This window comes from Calidris pugnax, unplaced genomic scaffold (assembly GCF_001431845.1).
Source record: "Calidris pugnax isolate Ruff unplaced genomic scaffold, ASM143184v1 scaffold219, whole genome shotgun sequence".
Classification (NCBI taxonomy): Eukaryota; Metazoa; Chordata; class Aves; order Charadriiformes; family Scolopacidae; genus Calidris; species Calidris pugnax.
In genome coordinates, this window is record NW_015094507.1 from 18,280,940 (window position 1) to 18,304,911 (window position 23,972).

At 43.3% G+C, this 23,972-nt stretch overlaps 1 protein-coding gene across 1 annotated transcript; it reads right to left on the bottom strand.

Moving 5' to 3' along the window:
* Positions 1-2,274: 2,274 nt before the first annotated feature.
* On the bottom strand, positions 2,275-11,768 carry LOC106901603 (translation initiation factor IF-2-like). The gene is made up of 3 exons (XM_014964447.1): positions 11,670-11,768; positions 5,052-5,728; positions 2,275-2,323 (listed from the first exon to the last, which is right to left on the bottom strand). The coding sequence occupies exons 1-3, from the start codon at positions 11,766-11,768 to the stop codon at positions 2,275-2,277; spliced, it is 825 nt and encodes a 274-aa protein (XP_014819933.1).
* Between the last annotated feature and the right edge of the window lie 12,204 nt (positions 11,769-23,972).

Consider the following 23,972-nt stretch of genomic DNA (forward strand, 5'->3'; position numbering starts at 1 on the left):
CAGGGGGGTTGGACTAGATGATCTCCAGAGGTCCCTTCCAACCCCATAGCATTCTGTGATTCTGTGACAAACTCTACAATCAAGCTGTGTCACAAACTCCCACCGCAGACCATGGCAACTACTTAAACATGTCAATAAACTGCAAGATCTTCAAGAGAAATGAAACATACCAATTAACATTTCCTGAAGTGAGATCCACTCCTCTCTTCATATCTACTTAAGCAGGACTGAGCGCATGCTTCAGTAACCCAAGTAAAGAAGAGAAAGAAAAATTAAGAAAGAAATGTGACAAAGCAGTTGTTTTTAATGCTGTGTTGGCCCAAGGAACTAGCATAGTTTGATGTAGATTATCTGACACTTAATGACAGCATTAAGCAGCACTGATGAGCTTCCTTCTTCAATACTGCTTTAAAGTTTCTTTTTCGTTTTTATGAAATAGAACACCATCATCAACAGATATTTTAGTTCAGGTGATACAACTTAGAGCACACTGTGGTAGCTTCTGAAGCTCTCTTTGCTTTCCATTTTTTCAGAGGAGCAGAGAATTGATCCACAGCTCCAGTTGCATTCTGCAGAAAGGCTGTACCATGCCGAGTCTATGGATCAGTAACATTTTATCAGCTGGCTCCGTAGGCAGTACGCCAACAAAAATCTGCTGGTGGACTCTTTCTCATACAGGTGCAATGTCAGGAACTTCCAGATGGGCTAAGAAGGATGCCCACAGGTAGAAGAGGCAATGTCAAGACTGAAACACCTAAGACACATACAAGAAACCTAGGATTGTATCTCCTATACATGGTGTAGGAGAAGATGAATATGAGAAAGCAGGTATGTGCTTCCTTCCACTGGCACCAAGTGTTCCACACACAGTGGTTCAGAGATCTTGACAGAGAAGGGATTTCATTATCTGGTAGGCATACGATCCCTCCAAGGAGGATGGGAGTACTCAACATGTCTGTATGCAAACAACATTTTCCACCTTGGACACAGCCCTGGTGCAGAGCAACCGGCACCAGCCAGGGCCACACAATAACTTTGTCAACTATGCCAGCTCCTGTGGGGATACTCAGCTGCATTACAGCAAATGTTAATGGTCTGCACTGTGCATGCAGCTACCGGGGTCACTCACCAGCTTCTCCATCTCCATCTGGCATCCTGACCTCCCCACCATGGGCAGTGAGCTACTTGCCTCTCCCAAGACCAGGTAATGGCCAGACCGTTTTATGGCTTCCACCTAGAAGATGCTCCAGATGAGGCTGAAGGTCACCCGCTCTTCCCTGGTGGCCTGCTCTCAGATCTGATCACTCTCTGAAAACTCCCCCAGGGTTGCTTTTTGAGAAAGAATAGAGCATCTCAGCAAGTGCACGTCCTGGTTATCCATTTGTGGCTCCTAAGAGGGCCTGGCTCGGGGATCACAAAGGATGCTGGTGAGAGCGCACCCTGAGACTCTGGCAGCAGCTGGAGATCAAGGAACACCAGGGGATTTGTGCCTGTAACAGACCCCTAGCTGAAGCTTCATACCACAAATTCTCTACTCTGCAAGAGCCCTGCATTTAGAAACACCACGTGCTCCTTACCTCTGGCAGGGCAATTGCTTCTTGTCACAGGAACCAGGTAAATAAATCTCATCTGCCTATTAGCTGCGTGTTCTGTAGCCAAGCAAAGCGTGTTCCTGGTGCTGACAAGGAGTGGCAGCCTTGTCCCATATTTTCCCTACACAGCATATGTAAAATTGAGGACCTCAAAACAGGATGGCCTTGTCTTACTCTACTGTCTGCTGTTACCAGGCAGAGAGCTCCTATGCAACTTCTGAAATGCCCAGGTCTTTCCCCCTGTTGCCTGGAGAGCCTGAGTTTTGAGGAATACCCAAGAGAGCACAACCAGGCAGAGCAGGTTAGAATGTAGGAGGGCCTTCAGCAGGAGGTACCTTGTCCAAGTACTTTGATGGCAGCAGAAGGACGCAACCCCACCAGCATCAGCAGCCCAGCCATCAGCTCCAGTCCGGAGATTCAGGACAGGGGACACGTGCTTATGTACAGGAGAAGAATTTGCAATACTGTGTGTTCCCTCCTAGGAAGTCAGCAATACATTAGTTTACCTTCTCTTCAGGTTTACAAATAATTTACACTGCATTTTGGAGGGATCAAGCGTGAGGTTTCACATCATACTTACAACTGCCAAGTACTAGCTGCTGTCAGGGGACATCGTCCTGCTCGACTCCTCCCCAGCCCAGGGTGTGTGCTCCCACCACTTCCCTTCTGTTAAATCTCGTGGTTAGGTGGTCACAGCGTGAGTCAGCTCAGGTGGCTCATTTGCTAGAAAACTAAAACCGCAAAAAAAAAAAAAAAAAAAAAGAAAAAATTGTTTTCTATTGCACCAGGTTGCTCCCTGTAGCAGCAGCACAATGATTAGCTTGTAGCGGTGACAGGAGAGGAGGGAAGAACAAAGTCACCCCTCTCAGCAGCAGCTCCTAAATTCTACTTAACTGTAAAGTTAAAATACACCTATAGAACCTATAGAAAGTGCTGCTTGATCTCTTCCTGTAGGAGAAGAACTGAGCCACTAAAAGCAAGATACATTCACGTCGCCTGCTAACACACTGTCCTGTCCTGGAAAGCTTGCTATTTTTAAGAACAAGATAACATGGAAACAAATTCTACAATGAATCATTTGAGAAATACCTGTGTCTAAGACTGGACAAATTTTCTGGGCAGCAAATTAATGGAAGATTGTTACATTCACACACACACACAAAACCCTTCCCATCGTCTAGGTGTCTGGGTTTTATATTCCAGAGGCTGGGTGAATGTTCAGGGAAGGATCCCTACATGCTTGTTCTATCCCGGCTCCCCTCCCCAGGCATTTACTTTTGGCTACAGTTGGAGGCAGGATACTGGGGAATGGGGGTGGGTGGACCTCTGCTCTGACCATGTACAGCTGTTCTGATGGCTCTATGATCTCATTCGTCATTGAAAAATGCACTCGTCTTTCTGTGACACTAAAGCGACAAAAAATTCAAAGAGAGAGAGTTGAGGAGAAGTTTAAATAAAGACTTCTGGTCTCTGTACAACATTAAAAATAGGGCCAAAGTCATAAGCTAAAAGAAATTGTTTCTCAAATCGCGCGTTTTGTGATGCATAATGTGAAATGTGGCAAAGTCAGCTCAGGATTTTACAATGAATACTATCTGTTCTGAGAAGGAAGAAATTAAAGCTGCATACAATAGACTTCCTGCTGGGAAGGTGAGAGAGGAGGGGACCTCAGCATCCCAAAGGATGCACCGGTAACAACCCCAAAAGGAGAGATGTGAGTCATCAAAGCTGCAAAGCTATTGGAGAAAATCCAGGAAGCCAGACTTAAAATAGGAACAGAAGGGAAGTGGGGGGAAGACAGAAATAAAGAAAAAGAACAAGAGGAGAAAGAAATCTTTAAAAAAAAGACAAGATAACTTGGAGAGAGTTGCCTGGAGCTGAAAAGCCCTGGAGGTAGCCACAGCATCAGCCTTTCAGGCTGACATACATTTTTGTGGGCCTCAGAAGAGTCAGTCCAGTCCATCCCCATTATCTCATCACCAGCACTCCCTTCTGCCAGTGCTCACACTGTGCAGAAATGTGCAGCTGTGTGGTGAGCTAAATTCAGAAGCGATTAATCTATAAACTTAACGCTTTATGGCAACCAGGCTTATGGTTCAGACTAGCCTTAGGGTCTCCCTGGGGAGGTGTTTGCACCCTCATCCAGACGCCTGGGATACAGGTTAAGGATGCCTGTACCCTACAATCTAACAGAGAGGTGAAGAGTTTCTTCTGCCAAATTACAAAAGCTGGTGTGTGGTAACATTGGAAGGTGCAAGGCAGAAAGTGCACATCGGTACTCCCCCTGCAAAGCTCACAATACAGAGCAGCCCTGGACAGGCCCTCAGTCACCTCATTATTTATATCCTTCTTATTATCGATTGCAAACTAAAATAGTACTCGTTCATGCTTTATGTAATGGACTTTGGACTTAAATTACCAGTCTCTCTATTTTTTCCCCTGAAAAGAAATTCCATTCTTTGAGAGAGTAACCTACGTAAAAGCCCTCCACAGCCTGCTGTAGAGAAGACATAATTATTTAGCACTTAGGAAAGGAATGGTAAGGAGCTGCATTCTTTCTTTAGGGCTAATGGAGTCATGATTAATGGCCGTGATTACTTTGCTTATCTTTAACCCTGATGTCACCAAGGAAGGGTGGCTTAACGTTTTTAGTGCCATGCGGCAAACATCAGTTTTGGGGCTTTTTGAATAGATCACACGGATAGATAACAGTGGTGCAAACTGCTTGCCTCTGCATTGGACTCGATGATCCCAAGGGTCTCTTCCAACCTAGACGATTCTATGATTCTAAAACACTTTTTGGTAAGTTTGGGAGGTGGAGCTCTATCAGGTCCCTGCCTTCACTCGCGAGCACTGCGCTTTATGCATAAACCCTGCAATGCAAAACGCATGAACAGCGCCGGGACCAGAAGCCAGACTCGGCTGCTCATTCCTTTTTACCCCTCAGGGCGCACCATCCCCAGCCACAGAGGACAGCCCTTTCCCGTCTGTTCCCCTCGGAGGGCGGGCAGCCAAGCCCAAGGTCTCCTCCCGCTCAGCTCCCCGGGCCTGCGGTGCGGGCCCCGCAGCGAGGTGTCCGTCCGAGGCCGGCAGCGCCTCCCGCCCTGATCGCCCACCGCTGCGGAGCTCGGGTGCGGGGCCGGCCCCTCAGGCAGCCGAAGGGGAGGCCGCTCCCCCTCAGGGGCGCCGTTCCTCGCGCTCGGCGGGGAACACGTCAGCGGGACCGACCAACGGCTCCCCGCCCGCGAGGAGGGGAGAGGGCGGGCGCGAGGCGGGGCGCGGCCCAACGGCCGCTCCGCGCGCTCGCTCCCCCGCTACGCTCGCGCACCGCACGGCAAGGCGCGGCCCCGCGCGTGGCTCTCTGCGTCCCCGCCCCTCGGCTCGCGGGGGAGAGGGGCGGGGCCAGCCTCGTTCCCACCCCGCAACGTCCATATAAAAGCGGCGAGCGCCCCACTCGACCTCTCTTTTCCTGCGGGGCTGGTGTGGCGGAGGGTAAGGCGGCTGTAGCGTGGGCAGCTTCCCCAGCCCTGGGCTTCGTTATGTGCGCTTAGCCGATCGGGGAGGCTCGCCCGCGTAGCGCTTGAGGCTGGGGATGACGGGGTGCGGTTCGCCGTGCGTGTAGGGCTGGGCCGCAGCCGCGGCGTTAGCGCCCCGTTGCAGCAAAGGGGCCGGCGGGGCCGGTTCGGCGCCGGAAGCGGTGTCCCGCGGCGCGGGGCACGCCGGGATGGGCGGCGGGTCACCATTTTGCCCTGGTGCGGGCGGCGGCCGGCGGGGCCCTCCCGAGCCTGCGCCATTTTGATGTGTAAGCGGCCCGCCCGGCGGCGGGGGGGTGAGGGGCGCCGTGAAGGGTACCCTCGGGGTCTGAGGGAGGAATGGTGCCCGCCAGACGGGGCTGGGAACAGCCCATTGCCAGGGCGAGGCGGCCGGTCGCTTCGCACTCGGTTGGCGTTTGGATTAGGACCTGAAGTGCTGGCTGATGGCGGGGAATTAAGTCGGCCTAAACACCACGGTGAGGGTGAGGTGTTTGAGTGAACTCCTTGAATAAGGCGGAGTTGCCTTGGTCGTTTGGCGCTGGGGTGGTTTGTGCCGCCTGTGTGTGTTTCCGAGGGCTCAGCCGTTAGCGTGGTGGGATTGCCCTGCAACAGAACACTCTTTAAAATATAGTCACTGTAAAATCCACATATCGCACCGAGGGAAAAAACCCACCACAATCTGTGCCTGCGCTTTTAATGTGAATAATGAGATTATTTTAACGTTTTAACTACTGACGTTCTTCCTCTTAAATTTTTTTTGCTAGGCAAGGAGACAGCACATTAAGGGGAGATGTATTTATATTTTTTTTAAAAAACACATCACCCCCAAACATCTTGTTATATTAAGATGCCTTTTTAAGATGCTTTTTTCCCCCTGTTACGATGCTAAAGTCATTGAGGTGTATTACTTCTGGAAGAACGGGCAATAAAATAACAAAATAGAGCTAGGATTCCGGGCTCTTATCTGCAAGTAAAGATAAGGAGATGGTTGCGTTTATGTAGGAGGCTGTCGGGTGCATTCATTCCGTGTTGAATTAGCTTGTCTAGTGATAGCCTGAGTCACACGTTAGATAACTGAACAGTAAAACTTTTCAATCTTTACAATCCGTTAGTAACCCTTGGTTATTGGGTGCAATCAGCGAGCTTAACTCGAAATTTTCTATAGCTTAAATTGGTTTTGGGATCAGAAACAAACCATATTTAGTAAGTTCTTTTTATTTATTACATTTATTTCATCTATGTAGTGCAGAGTGAGAAACATTCTTATCGGAACGTGCATTTTTAAAGTATTGTATATCACAAAATGAATACTTTGCAGTGTGTCTGGTTGAGTTCATAGATTTAAATACTTGCTACGTGATTAAAATCAGTGCTTTGATTTAAAGGACTGAAACCTTGAGATGATGAATTCTCATTAAAAATCCTTTGGATTGAAGTTTAAAAGTGGGTACATGCAGTTATTTCTGCAATGATTTCAATATGGTATTTCAAGTGGATTTGACTTGTAACTCCTTTGCTACTTAAAACTGCATTTTTTGCTGCTTTCTAAAAGGCCGCCTGCAAACTTTAAGATGTAGATACTTAACATATTATTGCTTCTGAAACTTGAGAAACTGTCGATTATTACTGTCTTATAATTTATGCGTCTTAGTGACCTGGTAATAAGAACTTGCTGATTTCAATTCTAAATTTGTTTACTGTTCGTTTTTAGGTATGATGGAGAAGAAGTTTTCAGTGGTGCTCAATACATTGTACAGAAGCACTAAGGTAATGGCTCTGGATATCTTAATTTTATTGCTCTAGAAATAACCCTACATTTCTACTGTAGTTCAAGATAATAAATGCTTCCATTTCTTATGTAGATTCTATATTTTTGTGAAAAGTATGGATAGTGTTAAGTGCAAGAGGGTTGTCATCTTTGTATGGCTACTGAGTGGGACAAGGAAAACCAGTTACAGTATGTTGCATTTTCATAGTTGCCACCAAATTCATGAGTAATTATTTTATGCTCTTCACTGAGTCAAGGTCCGCCCTTAGGTCAGTTGTTCTCAGTTTCATTTCTTTTGCTGTGGTATTTAAATAAGCACAAAGACCCACATGATAAATCACTTGGTTAATTTCTGCTAAATTATACTGATTTTGGAGATGATGTGAGTTAGCTGTCTGGTCTTGGGTGTGTTGGAGTTAATGTGAATCTACATACATTACCATATTTGAATATAGTTGAAGAATGATCCTGCAAACTACGGACAGACAGTACAATTGCCTTGTGAATTATTGTGAATAAATGGATGGCCACTCATGTAAATATTTTTGAGGCAGAGGCTTGAATGTCTTTGTTCTTCAGATATTGTAATGGTTGCAAAAGGAACCAAAACCAATTCCGGGTAATTTTTTTTCCAGTGCATACAAAAATTTCAGGTATGGAAGAATGTTCTAGATCAATATTGAATTGTTGTATGAAGAAATGACTTTTAGTGCTTGGTGATTATGTTTCTGACATAGTAACATGAAAGATGATGGTAGACCACAGCAAGAGACATTTTCTACTTTAAAAGACAATTTTTCTTTAATTTCAATTTTAGCCTTCCATGGAAGCACCATCGGAAGTAGAAGAATACTTGGTACACACAAGTGGATTTTCCTGAAAGCTATGTATGTTTTGAATGATCGGTTGGGGATAAATTAATATGACAAATGGATTAGCAAAATATACATATGATCAAATTTGTAGGTGTATCATTAGCTTTAAAATTGAGATATCATTGTATTTCAGGCATGTTTGATGTGGTCTAGAACTCTGTAGGCTGGGGAGTTGGCAAATAGTTTATTTGGGTAACTGTTGGAGGAGCTGGTAAAATGCACTTATTTGAAGTGTTCATACTAAATCTGACAAAGGTTGCCTCAATGGCTTTTAATTGTGAATTTGCACTATATTGGGAAACTAGTATAAGAAACTGTTTAGACCTAGAAAACAAGGGGGGATGTTTGAGACTCGTTAATATAAACAGGCAAATGTAGTTCAGATTTTAATAAACATGTGCATTCATTTTTTTAAAGAGTATAGTTAATAATCTTACCTTTTGGAGATGCTAAGAAATACCTTCAGGACCAAATTTAATTTTACTCCAATGCTTACAACTAGTGGTTGGGAGGAAGGGGGATCCACAAGAATAAAATGTGATTTATCCTAATGGATTGTGCTATATTATGCATGAACATGTTGTAATTGATTTTTTTTTACTTGAATTTCTAGAATGGCATAAACAGTTTCTAATAATGGGAATGTCAGGTGTCCTGATGAAAGATTTCCTAACAAATGTAGAACAACAGAAAGAGGTAATATTTATTGATTAAATGGTTGAAATTTTTTATTAATTGTAAAGTATTCCCTTTTCAGTACATCTGCATATGAAAGACATAAAGCTTATTTTGTGGAATATGTGAATGTATGAATTGTTACAGTTCCAGTCACTGATATTTAAGTGGTAAATCATGATGAAACTGCCAAACCTGATATGTTGATGAGAAACTTCATACGGATCTGGCTACTGAGATGAAACCACTTAAATAATTCTTTGAAAAGTCACTTCATCTTTCAGACATTGTCCCAGTTGGTGTTACTTTTATGACTGTCCCCATCTGCAGGCCAGATGCCAGGTGCTCCAGGTTGTGAATAAGGATGTTGGTGCATTATTTGAAGTCACCTCAGGTCCATGTTGACATGAATGTGTTCTGCTGCAGCAGCTACTGTCTTTAAAGAGCAGAGAGAGGGAAGAGTTAGACCTCTGTAATGATTAAATGTACTTGTGAACAGTTGCTGTGTGTAAGGAGTATTATTTCACTTCTTATTAAAGAAGGGTACCTTTAAATACCTTACTAACTACCAGCAGTTTCTCCTGAAGAACAGGCTTTGTCCCAGTATGTGAAGCTCAAATATGTGAGTGGAACTTGTTGTGCAGCAGTGCTGCCTATTTTCCTGTTGCTTGCAGGAGAATCATAGAGGAAAAATAAAGTGGTCTGGATGCAGCTTCTTATCTACTGCTTGCTTCTTGGTGGATTTTAGCTTCTGGAATTTTTAATGTTTTGATAGAAGCTGAGAAACAGGTATTAGCTAATTTTCAGAAAGGAACTTTTGGATTCTGATAGGAAGGGGGAATTGCAGTTTTTCAGTTAGTTCATAGCCAAGTTGAGCAATAGCTGGGCAAGGGAAGAGAAATAAATCTTTCTGTGGCATGACTACACTTCTAAGGTAAGTTTCTCAGAACTTGCAGAGTACTGATATTAATCCATCACATGTTTAATGATGCAGTTGGGTCTGTATGAGAGACTAAATAGATGGCAAGTTGTATTTTGAGTGGTGAAAGAATTTTTCTGAACTAATCTCTCTTTTTTTTGTACAGGTAAATGGTCAAAAATACAGGAATGAATGTTTTTAGCTTATTCAGGTATGTAATTGAAAAGCTTTAAGCATTTTCTCATTTTAAGTCTGAAGGGCTTACAGTTTGGGGATTTTTTGTATAATGACAGTTGTTGATACACTTAATACAGTAATTATCAATTGTTATGATAAGTTGACACAGTAATTAATTCTGTACAGTCAGAATTTAAGAAAACTTGTTCCCTGAGGCACAGTGTGTGCTGATAGCAGTGCCTGAGCTTGGATCACTTTCAAACCTACATGCAAAGCTTTACATAAGGGTACATTATTATTGAAATATGTCAAAGGGCTAGAGAATGTTTAATTTTTTATTGCAATTAGAAACCCTATAGGTAAACAGTACATTTCAAATTAAATTTGTTTTCTGTATTGCTTTTGTCTCATCTGTGATGATCCTATCCCGAACCTGAATTCCTTGTTGAAAAATCAAATACGGATCCGGAATCTGAGACGAGACCAAAAGATTTGATTTAAATTTCCTGAAAAGTACTTTCATGTCTCTGGGGTTTTAGATGTTGAGTTTTTTTCACAGAAATGGTAACACCTTAATGTATGCAAAGTGTTGTGTGCTTGCTTGAAGAATTAAAATTTCTCCCTCAAATGAATGGGTTTCTTAGACCTTGTTCTCTTTTTCCAGTGACAAATGTGGACAATCTGTAAATGGAAGGATGTAACACCTGAAGAGTTCTTGTGGCTTGGAGTGGGACGCCATGTTTTTAAAAGCCTGCTGAAAGAGCTGCTGCAATTTTGTTTAGTGGATACTGTTTTCAGAAACTGTGTGTGAATCAAAAATCGCTGTCTCTGCCTATTTGAAATAGCACTTTTCCAAAACCATTGAGCTGCCCTCTGTAGGAAGGATTGCAGTGATATTAGGGAAATGAATGTTGACCTGCAATATGCGGGAAAAACACTGAGTATTTGCCCTTCTAAAATATCATAAGGGTGGAGAGACTTGCTGATACTGAAGAACTGTAAAAACAGTTGAACTCACAGGTAGGCCCTGTAAAGACAGAGAAAGCAAAATGGGGACACAAATTCAAACCAGCGAGTCTGCTTTTTGAGGGTGGTGTTATCCAGGAGGTGGGAGGAAGCAGATGAGGTGATGGTGGGATGGAAGCACAAACAAAAGGCAAGGTTGCATTGCCATCTGTATCTAGTGAGGGAGAGCAGAACTGGGGGTTTGAGGGCTGCCACTTCAGCATGGAAAGATCACAACACTGGAGCTGCCCTTTGAGGAGTACTCCGGCAATGTCACCTGCTTGCTGGGTGAGGAAAAGAGGTCAGCAGTGGGAGAAGGAAGGGAGTACACACGTTGGAACTTGTGCTTTGAGCAGTCACTTCAAAACTGACTGTGCTGTATTGTGGTTACAACATATCTGCTGTGTTCAGCAAATTGGCACTCTGCCACAGAGGAGCTGAGGGGTCATAAATTGGTCACCAAGTAAATTGGATTTTAAAGACAAATTCTTATGTATATAAGATGCAACCTGCATTAAAGCATGACTCTCAAACTGAGTTGTCAGGAGTGCTTTAAAGAAGGAAGAAACCCAAAAACCACATGGTATTTAAAAATTGATAGAGCTACAGTTACTGAATCATTTCAAAATGTACCAAGATACTGAAAAACAGAGTACTTTGTAGTCTGCAGCCAAAGTGACAGCATTGGATAAAATAATTATCTGTCTGGCTACTAAAATGTACAGTAAGGGTCTGACGAAATCCAGGAGTGTGTTGGCTCACTGAGCATGTGCTGGGCTTGGGTTGTTGGTAGTAACTGGCTGCTATGGCTAAGGGCCGCTCCTTTTCAGCAAACAGCTGTGTAAATCATGTTGAATGTTTGGAATCTGCAGAAATTTACTACAGAGCAGCTTTCCCTTCGTTGCTTTCAACAGGATTTATTATTTCTGTTAACGAATGTTGCTGATGAGAGTAGGTATTTTCCGTGTTCTGTACGTGTTCTTTCTTGAATAAAGATGAGGCTGTGAAAAACCCGGCTGTTGCACGTCAGGTCTGTAGTTGCACCATGATGTTCCTTGACAGCTTGTGCTCCATGAGAGCTACAAAAAGGCAGGGTGGCCTTGCACCGACTGGTACAGCTCGTACTGGCACATCGTATTCCACATTGTGCTCGAGTGACTCCTGGACAACATGGACTCTGTTAGTGATTATGCACCGCAGAAGTGGGAAGGGACCAGGCTCCATCCTGTGCCCACTACAGTAAGCCAAAAAGTTGCCAACCCGAGCTAGGTCAGTCTTCTGGGGTTAAAAAAAAGATGAAGACCAGAGAAATGGGTAAATGCAGCAGCAATATTTGGTAAGTACTTGTTAGATACTCTAAAAGGATCTGTATGTGACTTGTGTTGCAGGGTCAGGTTATGATTTAGAGTGTAAAGGTATCATCTTTTTGGGCTGACACATGAAATATGGAAGCTTTTGAGGATTGGGTAAAACTAGTGAGAATTGCTTGCTCTTGTGATTTCTGGGATCAAATAAAACACTAAGATTGTGGGTGGTTCTTTAGGTACCCAAAGTACTTCACATCAGTCTTGTTCTGTATGTTCTAAAATACTCCTTGGGGGTGGTTTCTGATCTAGGAGTGACAATACTGGATAAAGGGTGCCAGAGAGTGATGTTACCTGGTGTATTGGGTGGTGGAGGCCTGTCTGCAGGAGCAGTGTTCAATAAGAGATGAACCCCTTTGCATAGAAAAAGGTAGATGTGGCCACTGCTAAGGCATATTGGCTGCAAACCCTTCTGTATGAATGTTTCCGTGCAATAGGGCTGCAGAAGACAGGCAAAAATGAAAAAAGTGTATTAGTAGTAGTTAAGATGGAAAGAATAATACTTAGAATGGCTTTTTTTGCTTGGTGGGAGGGGATAATATGTTCATGAACCACTTGAGGATTTAGTTCTGGTGTGTTTCTTGAGTCTGGCAAGGTGTTTTACACAGCAATTGAGATAAGGTGGTGTAGTTGTGAAGAGTCATTGCGTGACATGTTTGGAACATGGGGCAGAAGTACTTCATTAAACTTCAGTTTTACATAACAGCTTGCTAGATTTAAAGCTTTAAATTAAGATTGTGCAGTGAACAGCATGAAAGCACTTTGCTTTTAGGTGTTCTAAATAGTCTGAAATCTTGTACTAATCATTAGTGTTCAACTTTAGGAAATGGATGGCTGGACAAACTTTGTTCTGGAATATTGCCATGTATAGGCCCTAGTAACTGGGCAAAACCAGAGCCTTTCTTAGAGTTAAATGACCGATGGGCTTACAAGCAAGAGGAGTGAGTGTTCTGCCAGCCACAAAGAAGATACCAGAGTAGCTCTGCATAATTGCTTTGCTTCCACTAATGAGGTCCTGGTTAAGGTGGGAGGAGGTTTTGTCTGTTGCTGAAGAACTTGTCTTGCCGGTGGAGGCTGTAGAGTTATAAGCAGAGTTGCAAGAGAGCGAAACCAAGCCAGCAGTGGTTATCTCACTGCTGTGTGAGTGTGTTTGCTGGTGTGAAGCCTGCTGGAAGGAAACGGGTCCCAGAGAACAGAAAATTGAGTGCAAGTTTTGCTCTCAGGGTACCAACCTGCAGAGAACTGCCTGGGCTGTGGTGACATCCTGTGTCAGCTTCAGTGGCAGTTAAAACTGTGTAAATTTGCCATGTAAAGCTTGGGTATGAGATTCACTGATCAAAAAATAGGCATTAAATTACAGCTGTGAGAGGGACTCCTTAAGACAGTCAACCACGGACCCAGCAGAGCGAGCAAAGCAGAGTGTTAGACTTTGCCCAAGGAAATGTATTCTCCGTATTGGAGAGTATTTAACCCAGACTTGGGGTCAGTAGTTTTTCTGCACACCCCCTCCCACAGGTCAGAGGACAAAATTTGAGTTATAATCCAGAGAGTGAGTGAATTTAACAGATAAATGGTAGTTTCAGGTGAGTGGGGTAGAGATGGAGGCCTTCATATGCTATGGAAATGTATGTGCCAAATGATTTACATTCTCTGTACTTTGTTATTAGAACCGGTATTACATGCATTTTTGCTTGTCTTGCCCTTGTCTGTTTCCCTCAGAGGATATAAACTGGAAAAGCAGAATTAAAATGATGAGTTCCACTTTTCTTTGAAACATCATGTGGCTTTTTAGTTGATAGTCCAGTTGAGCTATTGGGGCGATGGAGACAGCACTTCTCTGCCATTGTCTCCAACTTCCTGCAGGCTGGGGAGGACAAAGTGGTGTTTGATGCTGGGAAGAATGGCTGCATTGAGGGGGACAAAATCTGCCTCGCTCAGTATTCTGTCTGAGGAGGAGCAGTATAAGGAACAGGAGAAGTATAGAGAGCCTTTCCAGCACTTTGCTTTGCTTGGGAATTTCCCGAGGAGATTTTCACTTGTATTTGAACACTGCTTGGCAATTGGGACCTATCTCCCTTTAAAAAGATAAGAAATGTGAATGTTACGTGGGCTGTAAAATAGATGAAGTAGTAGGGTGGGGAGGGGGAGCTTAGGAGGGAGCTGAAGTAAAAGCTTTTTTATTGAAGCCAATATCTCTTTCAACTCTCACATTAATGAAAACAGTGATAAGTGGAGTCCAATTAAGATCCTGGTGCTAGGACAACTTTACTGTTTAACTGAGGTGTGTTGGAGGTGAAAATTTGAAGTATTGATGTGTCTTCTTGCATTCAGTACCCCTGAGCTACACTTCAGGCTTCTCACCACTGGTTTTCTCCCTGCAATTGGAATTCTGAAGGAACATTGTCCCAGCAATGACAGTACTAGTTTTATGGTTGCAGGTGAGGAGTGATTAAGATCTGTCCTAAAATAAAGTTCATAAAGGTCAGATGTTATTTTATATATGTGAAAAGAAGCTAGAAAGATGGACTGAAAACAAATGCTTAGACCTTATTTTGAAACTGCTAAGTTGATTAAAAAGCAAAGGTTGTATTTTTAAATCACCTTAAGATCATTGAAGAGGAGGAATACGGTGATTTAATGGTACCTGTGTACTTCGTGTTACCTTGACAAAATAATTTGCCCAGCCTTAGTGGTTTGGTTTTTTTCAGTCAGAATGAGGGGTGTTGGAGATACTAGAGTCCTGAAAAAACCACTTGAGACTTAAACTCTCTAGGTGTGTTAGCTCTGTCTAGCAGTTAGGTCATTTTCTGTAGCAGAATATAAACCAAATTGCTTCACTCTCTCACTTCAATCTCTTGCACTGCATCAGAAAAGTGCAATACTGAAACACCGTGAGTGGCAGTTCTTAGTGTCATTTGGCCTTCACAAGTTAAACAGTTCTCAGAGTATGCTTATTCAATCCCCAGTGTATCTTAGAATAAACATTTTCTGAAAATAGTTGGATTATGTAGTTTCTGGCTCTGAAAATTTTACGAAGTTACATATTTGCTTTTGAAAACAAAAAAAAGGTTTGGTTTGTGGGGATTAATGCTCCCCCTTCCTGTTTTACAGATTACAAACCACGTAATATCAAAACTCCTGTTCTTGCTGTTGAACTTACCTTCTATTATAAAATACTATTTTAAGATGTTGTGAGGGTATCACAGTGCTGAGAATGTTCCCCCCAAAAAACTTCATGGGGTAGGAACAGTGTCTGGGTTTTTGAAAACACATTTTTGAAGAGATGCTCCTACAATTGCCAGAGCTGGCTTGTCTTCTTTTATGTGTTGCATCTTCTGCTTTTCCTTCAAGGGTAGTTTGGGTTTTTAACTTGTGATTTATTTTTTTTTTTTTCCACTGAAGTTTGACCAGGAAAATGTCAAGTATTGTTGATTTTCAACTAGGAAAATGCTTTTAAGTTGACAGAATGGGGTATGTGTATTTGGTCATTCCTGAAGTTACAATTCCTATAGGTAGAGCAGATCATCTCTGGAAGCTTGGGCTGTCTCCCAGCATGAGCCTTCTTACTCTGGGCCAAGGTTGGGACCTTGGTGTCCAAAAACTGTTGTGGAATCTTGGCTCTGTCCCAATCTGCTAAAGATCCTATTCCTCCTCTTCTGTACTAGTCCTGTATTGCTTCCCTCAGAAAAGTTACCCATTAAACATCCAAATAACCAAGGCAAAACTAGAAAATTACAAAAGACTATGACACATCCATTCAGTATTAATCCCAGAAGGGCTCCAAGAGCAATAGTATCTGAACTTCAGTGAAGGGAAGGAAAAAAAGTCTCTGGGGAAGTTTTCTCTCTCTGGGACTCAAGGATATAATAATCAAATACAAACACCTGTTGAGTTGTAAAAACAAGACTGGTTCCTGTAATTGATGTGATTTGACAGCTGTGATTTGCTCTTCAGAAATCGGGGACAGAGCCTGCAGATAAGAGTCACTGATTAACTAAATTGCAAATCTATCAGGAATGATAGCAGGGCGCTTCGGGCTGTTTCAGATGTGGAAGGGAAATATTTATTGCCTTCCCTACTTCTTTCTGTGCTGACACTGGGCTTTCTGTACTGAAAATTCCAGGCAACAAAGTAGGAGTTAGGAAAAGGTAGAAGGTGAGTAGTATTTTGAGTGAAGCTCTTCCCTACTCACAATTAATATAACAAGGCTAAAAAACTACTTCTTTGTATCGCATTCTCAGAAGAACCATAACCATTTTTCTTGTCCAGAAAGATCTTGATCCTGCAGAAATCAGCTCTTTGAACTTTTTCTTTTCTCCTTGGCTATTTTGAAAGCTGACTAGAAAACAGGCACCTCAGATTGATGAAAAAGGCAGAAATGAACTTCTGTGAAGATGGTAGCCTCTTCTATACAGTAGCAAAAAAGAAGTGTTGGCTGAATTGGCATCTGTCACTGGAAGGAAACGGTCTGAGCTTCTGCTGGAGCTTTTTATGGAGGTGTGATGAAAAGGTTTTACAAAATTCCTGGGCTGTCTTTGTTTCATACACAAGTCTAACCCTATCTCTCAGAAACTTGGTGATTAAGTTAACTACAGAAAGGTAGCTATGAGACATTTGCTTTCTCTGGTTGGCTGAGACAGTCTCCCCTTTTACTGGGATTTAACCTTAAGGTGAACTTTAGGTACTCTTTGCTGGGGAGCATTGACTGATTGCTTGCTAAGAAATCTGACTGGCAATGGAGGAGTCAGAAAGGGCCCGAGAGGAAATGCTAATATATTATCAGCACTATCAACCTTCAGCCTGAGGGTGGAAGAACCCATCTGTGTTACCTCGGCTGAGATACAGAAAGCAGGTGAACTGCTAAGCTGGGAATGGCTCATGTTTGGTTTGAAAGGTATTTGCATCAAATGTGCATAGCTTACAAAAAATTTTTCACCTTAATACCCATCATTGCTGGTTCTATTTTTTTTTCCATTGTGTGGTTAGGACTGGAAGCGTTCATAATGCTTTCAGACTGAAGAAAGATTATTCTGTGTGTTCCTTACAGCCTCCTTTGGCCACAGCAGCTCTGTATCAACGTTGCTGATCTGAAATTGGTTAACAGTTTTCAGAGTCAAAGAATGGTTTGGGTTGGAAGGGACCTTTAAGGGTCATCTAGTCCAACCCCCCTGCAATGAGCAAGGACATCTTCAACTAGATCAGGTTGCTCAAAGCCCCATCCAACCTGACCTTCAATGATTGCAGGGATGGGGCATCTACCACCTCTTGGGGCAACCTGTTCCTGTGTTTCACCACCCTTGTAAAAAAACTTCTTCCTTATCTCTAGTCTGAATCTTCCCTCTTTTAGTTTAAAGCCATTACCCCTTATCCTATTACAATAGGCCCTGCTAAAAAGTCTGTCCCCATCTTTTCTGTAGCCCCCCTCAAGTACTGAAAGGCCACCATCAGGTCTCCCTAGAGCCTTCTCTTCTCCAGGCTGAACAACCCCACCTTTCTCAGCCTGTCCTCACAGGAGAGGTGCTCCAGCCCTCAGCATCTTTGTGGCCTTCCCCTGGATCCACACCAACAAGTCCATGTCCTTCTTATGTTAGGGGCTCCAGAGCTGGATGCAGAACTCGAGGTGGAGTCTCACCGGAGCGAAGTAGAGGGGCCCTCAAAAATAATTAATTCCTCAAATCGCCTCCCTCAAAAATAATTAATTCCTCAAATTTACTAACTGATATTTTAATGGAAGTTTAAAGGGGTTAAAACTAAATGTTGGGACTAAATTGCAGACACCTTTTAATACAAATGAGAAGATGTTTTGAGTAAGAATTTTTCTGTATTTTTTTTCTTGGAAGAGACATAAGCTATTGTTGTGGACGTGGTAGTATAATCTAAAAGCACCTGAACTTGGAAGGGTATGAAATAATTTAGAAACTCCTGCAGTTAACTGTCATCGGTGATTTTTATCTTTTTTTTTTTATGGACATGCTCAGATATCTGCATTGAACCTGCTGGAACTGAGAACTGATTTATTGGGAGTAAAAATGTATATTCTCACATAGTTCCATTGACTCCTCTTACTGCTCTACACATGCATCCAAACGTTGCTGTCTGCTGGTGCATAACTCTAGGAGGAGAACTCAAGAGCTACCAGAAGTGTTTGAGTTAATTTGAATTTGTTTTTTCATGCCACTTTCATGGGTTTATCAGATATGTATTTAGTAGTCATAAATTGATAAAAAGTGATTAAAAATGGACCCTAATAGACTTAAGTTTTCAAAATGAAACTTCCCTGTAATTTTTCTTAGTTGCCACTTTTAAGATGTAAACTTTTAAAAAGAAAAGCCAGTCCTATATATTTTTAAAGGATCAATGAGACACTTCTAAGTTTGTTTTCTGAAGGCAGATTGAAAGCATAATGTTCTTCCGATGTCCCCACAGAATAGCAATTTATTTTTTCTAGTGCCCAGTTGCTAGGGAAAAATTAAAACTTTGCCTCCCTGAAGAACTAGATTATTGCTCATAGCAGCATAATGAAGCAGTATTAGTCGTACCATATTAAATTGCAGGATTTGTTTGGGTTTGAGAACAGGTTATGTTGCCCACACTGCCCTGTGTAAAAAAAAAAAAAAAAAAAAAAAAAAAAAAAAAAAAAAACGGAAAGAATAAACAGCCCATTGCATATACAGCAGTGCTGTCGGTGAGCATCACGTGGGCCGACAAGGACCTTTCTGGCAACATTCCCCTCCTCACCTGCGCCGTGTCATTCTCCTCTCCTGCTCCGCATGGATTCCAGAGTTGGACTCATCGGCAGTCACTCCTTGCGGTGCCTAAAAAAACCAAGCGACACAAAACCACCATTGAAAGTCTGGGAAGGGTAAACTTAATGCACGTGAGCTGAAGGTCTGTGTTAGCTTAAGATCTAATTCCAGTATTTCTCAAGGCCCACATAAAAAGAAATGCTGCATTTGTGTAGTCACTTCTGCTTTGTACCTGGCCAGAATTGTGAAAGGAAGAGGGAGGGGGAAGACTGTTCTATTCTTACAAGGACCTTGAAGACATGAGGTTATGTGGGGTCACCCATGCTTGAAAAGGTTTTTTAGGTTGTTTGGTTACACGTTAAGTAGCTTGGAACACTTATCCTGAAAGCTGTGTATTGCAACTGCTGCATCAGGCCCTTTCCCTCTTGAGTAATCAGCGGGTGTCATTACTAGTCAACTAAATAGGCCTGGGACGTGAGTCCAATCACGGGCAACTTATCATCCAGGCTGTTAAGGGTTAATACAGTCTGACAACTGAAGCCTGCACTAGTGAGAATTCTCCCAAAGGTCATTCTTGGGCATGTTTTAGAGGTTAAGGTGGATGAGAGCTCAGCTGTGGGAATGCAAGCTGTGCTGTGCACATTGGCCTGGTGGCTGGAGAACAGCCCATCATCTGTCCCATCTACTGCATGGTGATGGCCACTGTGTCCATGGTGGGCTGTGCTCTCCTAGGAAAGATGTTCAGACCCAAGGGGAGACTATTCAGTGACCTAGTGACATGCTGTCTGCCTTTGGAGATGGGCTTAATGCACAAAAGAACTCGCCTGGGGTTAAATAGATCCCAAGAGTCCATCCTTCAGTTGGCTTTTGTCGGTGCAGCCAGAACTGGAATCCCCAAGGCTGCTTGTCAGATCAGGGAGATGTTTGGGGACTGCTGTGCAGGGATGGATGAGCGTGATAGAGGAAGGTCTGAATAGAGCAGTAATTTCTGCAGTGACACTTTCACTTGTGGCTCTCCTTGGTGAGTTGCAGCTTCAGCACTTGGCCACCTCGTACTGCGCAAGTGGACAGGGGAGCACGGCTGTCCTAAGGTGACTTTTGAGATATTTGGAAGATGGAAACTGATGAAGAACACTAGTTCTCTTGCATGAGTCCTTCTCATAAGGCAGGATGCACTAGGATGTGGAGGAATCTGTTTTCTGTCTGTTTTCTCCAGCCTTTCCATGCTAATTTGATGAAACCGGGGTGGAGAGGAGGAACAACAACTCTCTTGTCACTTCTTTGCTGAATATCTTGTCTCTTCTTTCCATTGAGCTTTGCCAGGTGCTGACGTAACGGTAACACTCCTCTGTGTAAGAGCTTTAAAGCATCAAATGCTCAGGGGAACAGGACAGAAAACACAGCGGTGGTGATGTCCCAACTCTCACTTTGTACCCCCAGCAACAGTAAAGTAATATTTTTTTTTTTTTCCCCCTTCAGATTGGGAGGCCTCTTCATGTAGCTCCCTCACCCTTGATAAGCCTGTGAGCTATTTGTATAGGAAGTTTACAGGTCTCTAGCAGGATGAGGAATGTAGGATTAGAGGGATATCTGGAGGATGAGGAACGTTGGCATGTAGGCTTCTGCAGGAAGTGGGAAGGGTTTGGGATGAAAGGAACAGGTGAGTGATTGCATGTTGTGCTTGCTGCAATGACAGGGCATTTGTGCCATCAGCCCAAAGAGTTCAGACCAACATTCAGTCTCCAGGAGTGGGCATTAGCTAGCAGAAAAATGCAAAGTTAGGGCAAGTATAGATAAGACAGTACTTTCTGGTATGCTCCCTCCAGCCTCCACTAATTTTTGCCACGGACTTTAATTTGTGGTGGTATCTCTGTATTAAATAATTTCAGATGCGAGTTTCTTCCATTAATTAGGCTAGTTACTTTTGGGTTTTATAGAAATACCTACAGCTTCATGTAACAATGAATTCCCCAGCTCAGGAGCGTGTGTGCAAAAATAGCTGCTTTTTTTGCATTGCTGTCTGCCAGTTTGATTTGATGCCTCCTCGTTCTTCTGGTGGAAGAAAAGACGAACAGCTATTCTCTAACTGTGCCACTTCTGACTTTGTAGGTCAGTATTATGTTGCCTCATTTGTCCCTTGTCTGTGGTTTTGTATTTTATTTTTTTTTTGCCAGTAAGCGTAGGGCATTTATAGTTCTTTGTTCCAAGGCTGGGCTTCTGGTTTCTGAGTGATAATAGTCAGTTTGGGATGGCTTTGAGCTGGCATTTCCTCAGACACATGGGAAGTGACTTCACTGTTTTGTGTGTCTGCAAAAATAGAGCTCTCTCCTCCTCCACACCTCTCACATTAACCTATAATGTACTGCAAAATACATTGAATTCTACAATGGTTGCTCTGAACCCGTGGCTGATTAAGCAACTGTTTTAAAATCCGCTAACTTAAATAAGAAAAAAGCTAAAGATATTAATGGAATGCAAACTAAATTACCTTCTGCTGCTTCTGTTGTGCCTTTCTCTTACGGTGCCAGCTCTGGAGTGTTTGACTCGGGGAGGGAACGTTGACTGGAAGGAAGAAAAGCAGTGATTGGTATTGGAAAGAAGGACTTAAAAACAGATATTTTTGCAGAAATAAGTAGCCCAGAACCCTTTCTTTCACTGGCACTGTTGAACCTGGTCCTGTAAACCATCATCGCTGTGGTTGCAAACACTTTCTTTGCTGCTTTTGTTTTCCTGACTTAGTTGGAAGAAATAATGTGTCTGAAGAATTAGCAGGGTCAAAGTTAGAGCCTTAGAAATAGTTTAAATAAACAGGGGGATAACCTTGATTTTGTTTTCATTAGTGCTACCTCTGTCTAGTTTTGGACAAGTGAGAAGATGTGCAAAGGAGGTAACTGGAAAGAATGTTAAAAGAATTACCATTACCTAAGTTTGGTCTTCCTTTGCTGAAATCACGTGACAATTTTAGATTGTAAGTTACTTTTTAGAATGGAAGAACTCTCAAATCTGCATATTAAAGTGTAAGACTGAGCCATTCAGTCATCTATGAAAAGCTTTCTCCTGAAGAAAATTTCATACGTCTGATTCATCTCCTTTTGGTTAATTTCTGAATTGCAATTTTTCTCTAAATAGGCACAGGCTTTGTATTTTGTAACTCAACCTGTCTTTTAAGACAGCCAGCCTCTGGCTGACGGAATGAAGAAATTAAACAGACTTTTTAATTAAACAGGTATTTCCCCAAATAGTCTTACTTTACCCAGGGTCTCACAGGCACATGCAGTGAAAACTCCTCGTGTAAACCCAAGTCACCAGATTAAGTGCCTGCAAACGTTCTTGGCAGGCTATTTTTTTCAATGGATGAAAAAAAAGAAAAAGAAAACTCATTTTAAGATTTAATGGATCTTTTTCCTGCCCATACCACTTCTGTCTCTGTTCTACTGATACGAGGGCTAATAACTGAGCCATATTTAGAGGAACCGCATGTCAGACTGTTTCCTCCTTTCTACATAAAATTTCAAAGGATCGAATAACTGCAACTGACTCTGGGTCAGCTGTGATTTTAAATAAGGGTGCAAATCTGTTCACTGCATTTATTCTAGTTATCCAAGTCTTTTTTTATTGTTTTCTACTTCAGTTTTATGGAGGAAAGTGCATAAAGTTTTCTCTCTAAAAACGGGCCTGAAAGCGGGAGGTATTTTCTCAGTAATTTGCCACCTGTAGTTAGAAAGATCCACTGACTGGGAATTTTAATGGAACATTTTTCACTGCTTTCATTTTCATCAGAGAACAAATCCATTTATGAAATTTGGATCTTATTCTGGCTCACATCTGTATTGTAAAGACATCACTGGAGCACCTTCTGTAAATGCCTGAAAATAACATTTTTTGGTGCAGTATTCTCACTGAAAAATTCTCTCCAAATTTGTTTTTGAGGATGTAACTGTCATTGCCTGGGTGACTGTTGTATTTTTGGAGAAATTTATAAATTTTTGAAGGGAGCAAAATATTCACATCGTTACAAGAGTATGATTAAAAATACCACACAAGTTTGCACAAAAAAAAATAGCTTTTGTTCTATTAAAATTATTTTTTAATAAAGTTTCATTTTTTTTAAAACACGGGAGGAAAGTCTGACTAAAAATGGTTTTCAATGACACTTCCTAATTGTGAATTAGCTGGAATGTGTGACAGTGCAGAGCTGCCTTGTATTTGTTGCTATTTCAGACTAACCTGTGGAGTGCTTCAGTTTTTAATAAATTCTTATTGCATTGAAGTACTCGAAGAGACTTTTCTTATCTTGTTTATACCGGCTGTATGTTTCACATACTTAAGACACCAGCATGCGTTTGTTGACAGTGGACTAACCCTGCAAATTGGTGCTGCTTGTTCTGCTGTGCAGGTTTAAGTATTTTCTTAAAACACTGGATTTATGCTGAAGGTGTGAAGTTGGTCTGCTTGTCGCTGAGCTGCCTCTGAGGAAATGAGTAATAGCGTGTGTGCCTTCCTGCCTTCCTTTGGCTGCCTTTATCTGGAGTTAACAGGTCTGGCAGAGCTTATTAGGTCGGTTTCCGAGTTCCTCCTGTGGGGTGGGCGAGTTAAGGGGCTGGGTGGCATTGAAGTGTGCGATGAGGACCTCCGAGGAAGGGACCTGCATCCGACGACGTCCTAAGCCTCGTTAGAGCCACCTTCCACCGGGGACGCCACCAGAAAGTCACCTCACGCAGGGCCGGAGGCTCGAAGGGGGTGCCTGTGGGGTGAAGGCCTCATTTCTCCGGCCACCCTGTGGAATTTTCGGCCGCCGAGGTACCCCCGGGCCGCCGCCAGCTCCTCCCCGCCCTGCCGACCACCGCCCGCGGCCCTGGATTCACCGCCGCTGAGGAAAAAAATAAAAAGCTGAGGAAAAAAAAATAAAAAGCTGAGGAAAAAAATAAATAAAAAGCTCCCTCAGCGCTACGGGTCGGGCGGCGGCCGCTGTGGGAGCCCCCTTGAGGGGAATGGGGGGGGCGCCGCCTGAGCCCCGGCGCCCCTCAGGGAAGGGGCTGAGCCCCCTCCCGCCTCTCCAGCGGGAAGGCCAATCGCGGCCGCGGCGGGAGCGGAGCGCTGCCGGGCTCTGTGCTGGCCGGCAGCCACACAAAAGCGCCGCTCTCTCTTCCCCCCTCCCTTTGTCTGCGTGGCTTTGTCTCCTCCGTTCCCCCCTCCCTCCCCGCGCCGCGGGCCCGGGACTCCCCGCCTCCGCCCGCGGCGGTCCCCCCTTTGTGCCACCTGCGCGCCGTGGGAACGGGCCGTTCCGCCGCCCAATCCCCGCCCGGCTCGGCCAGGCC